Source organism: Myotis brandtii, unplaced genomic scaffold (genome assembly GCF_000412655.1).
Source record: "Myotis brandtii unplaced genomic scaffold, ASM41265v1 scaffold123, whole genome shotgun sequence".
In the NCBI taxonomy this organism is placed as follows: domain Eukaryota; kingdom Metazoa; phylum Chordata; class Mammalia; order Chiroptera; family Vespertilionidae; genus Myotis; species Myotis brandtii.
Genome location: NW_005354291.1, coordinates 6,893,772 through 6,902,428, shown reverse-complemented (window position 1 = coordinate 6,902,428; position 8,657 = coordinate 6,893,772). Strand labels below are relative to the sequence as shown.

At 39.8% G+C, this 8,657-nt stretch overlaps 1 protein-coding gene across 1 annotated transcript in view; it reads left to right on the top strand.

The window, feature by feature from the left end:
- LOC102251172 (protein LEG1 homolog) overlaps window positions 1-8,657 on the top strand; it is a 25,642-nt gene that overhangs the window by 5,649 nt on the left and 11,336 nt on the right. Inside the window, 1 exon segment of the mRNA XM_014533929.1 lies at window positions 6,789-7,028. Coding sequence (XP_014389415.1) covers window positions 6,789-7,028 — 240 coding nt within the window.

The following is an 8,657-nucleotide window of genomic DNA, read 5'->3' as shown; positions in this document are numbered from 1 at the left end:
GAGTGGACTGACAATTCTGAGGGGGAAAGGGTGTGGGGGGTGTGGGAAGAGACTGGACAAAAATTGAACACCTATGGATGAGGACAATGGTGGGGAGGTAAGGGCATGGGGTGGGTGGGAACCGGGTGGAAGGGAGCTATTTGGGGGAAAAGAGGAACAACTGTAATAATCTGAACAATAAAGACTTATTAAAAAAATAAAAAATAAAATGAGCAGCTTTTCAGGCCACTACATATGGGTCTGCTCAAATGAGGCACACATGGCCTTCAGACTTCAGAGGCCACCAAAGCCATGGGCTTATTTATCAGCAGTAGTTGCAAAACCCAAGATGAAATGCAGATACATTACATCCCAGAAGACTAGAGGTGGAGGTGTAATTTTAGAAAACAGTCTGGATACTGTGAGGTCAAAGATGGCTGTATATATACAGTACTCTATTGTGTACTTGTTTCTCATAAAAGTACAGGGTAGCAATTCTGAAACTATTATATTGCATGTATCCCAAGTTGAACAAAAAAATAATACCTGTAGATAATAAGATCCTGGATTATCACCACCATCGAAAAAGATACAAATATACTAGTAAGAGTGGGGTCAGGGCAAGTGTAGCATGAGCCATTGGTACTGGCTTAGAGTCAGATATGTTTAACACATATACAGACTGATATATACAGAAATAAATATAGACATGTGTGTATATATGGGTTAGCATACAGACATGTGCAAAATAAAAGGCACATCACAAAATGGTAAAAATAATGGCAATCATAAATCAAGAACATCACTTTTATGTGAGTGTGAAAGAGAGAGAATCTTAATAATCAACTGAAAAACAAAAAAGGACCAAATTTTGGCAAGAGGCAAAGGATGTGAAAAAAGTTTGGCAAAAAGATATACAAGCCCTAACCAGTTTGGCTCAGTGCATAGAGAGTTGGCCTGCGGACTGAAGGGTCCCAGGTTCGATTCTGGTCAAGGGCATGTATCTTGGTTGCGGGCACATACCCAGTAGGGGGTGTGCAGGAGGCAGCTGATTGATGTTTCTCTCTCATCGATGTTTCTAACTCTCTGTCCCTCTCCCTCCCTCTCTGTAAAAAATCAATAAAACATAAAAAAAAGATATCCAAATGTCACTTAAACATGAAAAAAGGCTATACTTTCTTTATTTGGAAGTAATTTAATATCAGGTTTTGTCTCATCCCTTGCTAAGCAGAATGCCCTTGGTTATGATTGACTTAGACCAGCCCTCTTCATATACTTGTCCTCCCTTAAAACATCTCCTAGTACATAAGCTAGCTATCCTATCTAATAAAAGACAAAAGGGTAATTGACCGTACCTTCGCTATGCTTCCCATTGGCTAATCAGGGCGATATGCAAATTAACCGCCAACAAAGATGGCGGCTAATTTGCATATGTAGGCGCCAAGCGACGGAGCGAAGCCGGCTGGCCCCAGGCAGGAGCAGTGAGCGAAGGCCTGCATGGCGAGCAAAGAGCAAAGAGTGAAGCCCGCTGTGCCAGCCCCTCCCGGCGAAGAGCGAAGGCCTGGGTTCCGGGCACCGGAGGAAAACTGGTGCCAGCAGCCAGGGGAAGGGGCCCCTGAGGGGCCCCAGACTGCGAGAGGGCACAGGCCGGGCTGAGGGACCCACGGAGTGCACAAGTTTTTGTGCACTGGGTCTCTAGTGAAACAATAACAGGGACTTACTCTATAAAAATGCTTTTATCAGGCAGGATGGATCACATCTGTTTAGATCGCTTATTGCAAATAAACATAGAATTTATGGATTTATGATGTTGAGCTGATGATGAAAATAAATTTCATAGGCTTTTTTAAAACCTGTCTTAGTAACAGAAACTTGGAATCCTAGGAGTGGAATCACTGCCTTTGAGGACAGTATATTTGCATATGCTGTTCAGAACATGTCTTAAACCAAATGCAAATTGCACATTCGTGCAGGAGAAAAAGACAATTAGGATGCAGTGTCTGAAGCCTTCTTTCCCTCCAAAATCAATTCTGTGTATGTCTGCTTCTTGCTTGTATCCTAAAAATTATTAATAAGCTTCGGGTTGGGAAAAATTTCAGATTCATGTGAATCTGTTTTGACAGTTATATTCTTTGTGTTAACATATTCATGATAAGAGAAATACAAATTAAATACATGCTGGCATGCCATTCCTCTACTCAGAAATTAGCAAAAATCAACTACTTAAAACCTTTATTACCCCACAGAGGAAACTGGCCATCCTATATAATAAAAGGCTAATATGCAAATTGTTCCCTCAACTGGGAGTTCAACTAGGGGGGCGGGGCCAGATTGCCAACCTCCAGAGTCCCCTCCCCCCGTCCAGCTGGGCCTGATTGGTCCTGATTGGGGCGGGCCAGCTGGACCCCACCCGTGCACAAATTTATATAAAATAAAATAACATATATGTATTCTCACTTTCTAATAAAACTTATTATTTCACAATAAGTATCTATTCATAGGAAAGTGTAAGGAAATATACAGGGAGGTATCAAGCATCCTTTACCTAAACTCCCTCAATGTGAACATTTTATATTATCAAACAAAAGTATTAATATTGGTTCAAGCCATACAGCTTATTCAGATTTTACCAGTTATACCTGTACTCATTTGTGTGCCTGTATATATTGCAGGCAACCATTTACTGTCTTCATTAGCTGAGTATAGACAGAGACCCCCAGAAGCTAGTAACCTTTGAAGTCCTAGCAAAGGTCAGGGCTGTGCACCACCCAGTTAATTTAGACACCACCCAGTTAATCTAGATAATGGTAGCTAAAGCATTATCCCCACCTTAGCTCACTGAATTCCTTAGATATTTGTGTAGGCCCTTGTTGATTATTGTTGATCAGATACCCTGCCTATTCCTGGAAATTGTCTACAGATGAGCTAATCAGATACTCTTGTCTATTCCTAGAAACTGTCTGCTGATCTGTGTGTCATTGAAATCTCCTTACCTAAGACTACGCCAAGCTCAATAAAAGATTGGAGTGGCCTGAGCATAGGTGGAAGTCCTTCGGGACTTGCCCGCCTGGTCCCCCAATATTTCAAAATTATCTCGTGTCATTTCTCTCTCATTTGTGTGCGGCCCCTCTTTCAGATACCGAACCCTACTCCACGCAGAACATGGAGGGAGTCTTACACGACAATATATATGTGTGTATCTCTATGCAAATTCATCACATGTGTAACATTATGTAATCATTATCACAATCAAGATAATGAGTTATACTATCACCACAAGACTTCCTCATTCTACCTTTTTATATCCACATTTAGCCCATCCCTTCTTATCCTGACCCCTAGAAATGACTAATCTGTTCTTCACTTCTTAAAAAAAGGTCTTCACTTTTAAAAGAAACTGCCAAATTATTTTCTAGAGTGGTTGTACCATTTTACAGTCCCACCAGCAACATACAAATGAACATACTTGCGTTTGTGTTATCACTACTTTTTATTTTAAACATTCTTATAGGTATGCAGTGATATCTCATTGTGGTTTTAATTTGCATTTCTTCAATGGCGAAAAGATGCTAACTAAACATTTTTTCATGTATTTACTTGACATCTATATATCTTCGGCAAAATGGCTATTCATGTCTTGACCAATTTTCTAACTTGATTACTTTCTGTTGAGTTTTGAGAATTCTTTATATAGTCTAGACCAGTGATGGCGAATCTTTTGAGCTCGGCGTGTCCGCATTTTGAAAAACCCTAAATTAACTCTGGTGCCGTGTCACCACAGAGTTCTCTCTCTCTGCTTCCTGTCGCTGCGTCGACAAGAAGGGGGAGCCGAGCTAGCTCGAATAAAGACTCTTATGCTATTGCATCGGACTGGCTCCCTGATGTGGGTTCTTGGGGATCCTGAAATCTGGGCATAACAATTTTATATATTTAAATGCCATTTAACAAAGAAAAATCAACCAAAAAATGAGTGTCATAGGTTCGCCATCACTGGTCTAGACACAAGTCCTTTGTTGGATATGTGGTTTGCAAATACTTTTGCTTAGTCTGTAGCTTATCTTTTCCTCCTCATAACAGACTCTTTCACAGAGGGAAATTTAAAGGCTTTTTCCTGAGTCCCATGGATCAGTTTTCCTTTTATGGCTTATCTTTTCATCCTCTTAACACTATTTTTCAGACAGCAAATTTTTGAAATTTTGCCAAGTCCAATTTATCAAATTATTTTTCTGAACTTTTACTTTTAAGTGCTCAGGGATTCAAGTCTAAGAATTATTTGCCTAATCATAGGTTTCAAAAATGTTTTATCCTCTTTTATTTAGAAGTTTTATAGTTTTGTGTATTAAATTTATCTTCCTGATCTACTTTGAGTTAATTTTTGTATAAGGCGTGTGAATTACTCTGAGGTTTATTTGTTTGCCTGTGGATGTCTAATTGCTCTAGCATCACTTACTCAAAAATCTATCCCTCCTTTATTAAATTGCCTTTGCATCTCTGTCAAAAATTACTCATATTTGTGTAGATTTATTTCATTTCCCTATTCTGTTTCATAATCTATGTGCCTAGTCCTCCAACAGTGCCACATTGTCTTGATTTCTGTGGTTATGTATGCAGCCAGGGAAAATGACTCCTCCCGCTGTATTCCTATAGTTCAAAATAGTTTTTAGATAATATAGGGTCTTTCTCTTTCCATATAAATTTTAGAGTAAAATTCTTTATATTTGAGGGAAATAAACCTTGTTGAGCTATTGATAAGAATTAGGTGGAACCTATATATAAATGTATGGAGTATTGATATCTCTACTATATTAAATTATCCAAACTATGAGTATGGTATGTCTCTATAAGCAATTAGGTCTTCTTTGATTTATTTCATCACACAGATTCCTTACATGTTTTCTTATATTTTAACTTAAATATTTAAATTTTTTGAAGTTATTGTAAATGGCACTTAAAAAAATCCTGTTCCCATATCTGGCTGGCATGGCTCAGTGGTTGAGCATCGACCTATGAATCCAGAGGTCACAGTTCAATTCCCAGTCAGGCCACATGCCCTGGATTGTGGGCTCAATCCCCAGTTGGGGCTTGCAGGAGGCAGCCGGTCAATGATTCGCTCTCATCATTGATGTTTCTATCTCTATCTCCCTCTCTTTTCCTCTATGAAATCAATAAAAATATATTTTAAAAAAGAAAATTACCTACAATACAAGGTGAAAAAACAAAAATCAATAGCATGTGTAGATATTAACAAGTGGAAATAGGATTTTTAAAATATATATATTATTATTGATTTAAGAGAGGATGGGAGAGGGAGAGAGAGATAGAAACATCAATGAGCGACAATCATTGATAGGCTGCTTCCTGCATGCCCCACACTGAGGATGACCACCTGGTTCATAGGTAGATACTCAACCACTGAACCATGCCGGCTGGGCTGTAGGTAATTTTCTTGTTGTCCTTCTGTTGTTGATTTCCAGCTTGATTTCACTGTGGTCAGAGAACATTCCCAATTGCTTGGCCAGAGAAAGCAGCTTGTCTTGTGACTGTTGTGCATTCCTGTTGGGCAGTTTCAGGTTTCTGGGTTCTCTGGCTCCGTGCTGCTTGGACCAGTTCCACACAGGTTTAGACCGGCTTTGTGCAGGTGCAACTGGCAACTGTATTGCAGTTTAACCTGTACCTCTTACCTACTTCCTTGGGCTTCAACTCCTCTGCTGTTCCCTGGAACACCTGTAAGAACCTGTTTGACATTCCGACTTGTGCAAGCAGAATGGCAGGAGAGTTCCTACCCTTTGGGTCATCTTAATCAGTGGATGATTAGACAAAATTCCACTCACTTTTTTCTTTCAAGGCCACTGGGTCTTTCATAATAATGGTCTTCATTAGTTCCAAGACAATATTAAGCAGCCATATCCTTAGTGGAGGCAAGCCAACCATCTCTTCCTGTATTAGCTATCCTCCTTTCCTTACTTTCTCCCTCCTTTTTTTCTGTAACCCCAAATAAACTACCTTTACCTCAGATCCTACTAATGTGGGATTTGGGTTAACAGGTCTGACATACAAGTCTGGGCTTGCACATTACTGACATGTAAAAAAGATCTGGTAAAGTAAAAAATATCACTAAAATATCTTTCAAATTCTATCTAAAATTATTTACCCTATACTTTTAAGTTGCTAAATGCCATCCAATAGAGATGAGTTTAGATCAACAGCTATCTTTTAAAATACAATACCTCTTGCCCGGCCTGTGTTGCTCAGTGGTTGAGCATTGACCGATGAACCAGGAGGTCAGGGTTCAATTCCCAGTTAGGGCACATGCCAGGGTTGTGGATTCGATCCCCATTGTGGGGCATGTAGGAGGCAGCTGATCAATGATTCTCTCATCATCAAGGTTTCTATCCCTCTCCCTCTCCCTTCCTTTCTCTGAAATCAATAAAAACATATTTTAAACAAATACAATACCTCTGGAGATGACATATAATTCCTTATTATAGTTAATATGAAAGACAGAAATAAATTTAGGAAGAAACCAAGCATTACTAAAAAGTCTAAAGACTGATATATAATCAACATTATTTACTTGGAAGATCATTAACAAGATAGGTTCCTCATTATCTTTATTTCTCTCCACCCTATCATTTTTAGTAAAGATAATAAAGAGTTTTTATTAGCAGATGTGCAAAAAAAAATCATATGACTTCCTCCTCCAATTTCATTAACTTCTTGTCATAATTTTAATCTCCAGGTTAAACACCAGGACTTCCCATTTTCCTGGGCTTGTGTAGTGATTGGCTGTAATTTTGCTTCTTTTGCAGTAGTATCCAGTCTCTCAGATGCATATCCCCCTCTGTGGAAAGATTGTCCTGATAAGCTTAGTGATTACAAGATAGAAAATGGAAAGTACATCATTAATTTCTGGCATTACCTTGAAAGACTAGGAGCATATAAAATCCTATTGAATGAAACAGCCAAGTATTTTGAAAAATTTGCACCAGAAAATGAACAAAATATTTTGTGGGGATTACCTATACATCATGGATGGCAATATCATACAGGTAAGAATGACTCTCTTTTTCATTACAATGACCCTTTGACTTAACTGAAAATTAAATAGGAAGCATTACCTTGTATATATAACACAACTTTTGTGAAAATTGATTATTTGCCTTTTTCCTCTTCCCACTCCTTTTCCAACTATTTCCCACATTCCTCCCCATCTATCTTTCTCCTCATTCTTTCCTAAACTAATTTTACCAAGCATAAAATTATGGAATTCCCCAGTTTGCATGATGTTTCTACTCAGCAACGCCCACAAAACTGTGTGCAATAATGAAAAACTTACCTTTGCACTGTCCAGTAGGGGAAAGGAGACCTACTGCGCTCATGTGTTATTATATATGGCTAATGGGCACTTGAGATGGATAATGCTTCCAAAGACCTGAATTCTTAATTTTATTTAAATTAATTTAAATTTAAATAGTTACAAATGGCCACTGGATTCTTCATTCACTGAGACACAGCATATTAGACCTAGTTCATTCCATATCAACAACTATTAATTGAGGTGCTACTAGGTGCCAAGCCTAGTTCTAAGTCCTGGGGAGTACACCCATGAGCAAAACAGTTAAGGCAATATACTGTACATTAAATACACAAGGGTACATAAAATTAATTTCCATTACCTACAGTTCTAAATGTGTTTAAGTAATCATGTAGACTGGAGTGACAAAGCATAAAAATCCTTTGCAGGTAAACCTTTCTATCATATGTTCTCTTCCTGAAAATTATATCTCCATTCAGGAATGAAAGTGAAGATTTGTATTGGAACAAAAATATCATAAATCCCAAACTCTCTTGATCTGGCTAACAATGGCATTCAAGAAGTAAGGGACCCTCACCATCAGCTTCCAGAAAATTGTACTGAAAGAAAAGAATCAATGAGAGAATGGGTAGTTTTGTGGAAAAGATAGGAGATGAGACTCTGCAAAGTCTGATCTGTGATAGCATCCTGGGCTGGCATTACAAGCAAGTTCATCAGGGGGATATCCTGACACCTACTATAAGTCCTATTCCTAGGCAGTCCTTAGCATGGAGAAGAAAAATATCTGAACTCCTGGGACATGGTTGAGGAGGATCCCAAACCTCTACTAATAAAAGGGTAATATGCTAATTAGACCAGATAAAGCCACGGTGGCAGGGGCCGAGGCAGAGGCAGTTAGGGGCAATCAGGCAGGCAGGGGAGCAGTTAGGGGGTGATCAGGCCAGCAGGGGAGAGCAGTTAGGGGTGATTAGGCCAGCAGGGGAGAGCAGTTAGGGGCGATCGGGGTGGCAGGCAGAGGTGGTTAGGGGCGATTAGAAAGGCAGGCAGAGGCAGTTAGGGGCAATCAGGCAGGCAGGGGAGCAGTTAAGGGCATCAGGCAGGCAGGCAGATAAGTGGTTAGGAGCCAGTGGTCCCAGATTGCAAGAGGGGTGTCCGACTGCCGGTTTAGGCCCGATCCTGTGGGCCTAAACCAGCAGTCGGACATCCTCCGAGGGGTCCCAGATTGGAGAGGGTACAGGCCGGGCTAAGGGACCCCACCATGCATGAATTTTGCGTACCGGGCCTCTAGTCTTCCTATCTAATAATAGAGAAACAAGGTAATTAACCATAACTTCGCTACCCTTCCCATTGGCTAATCAGCGAG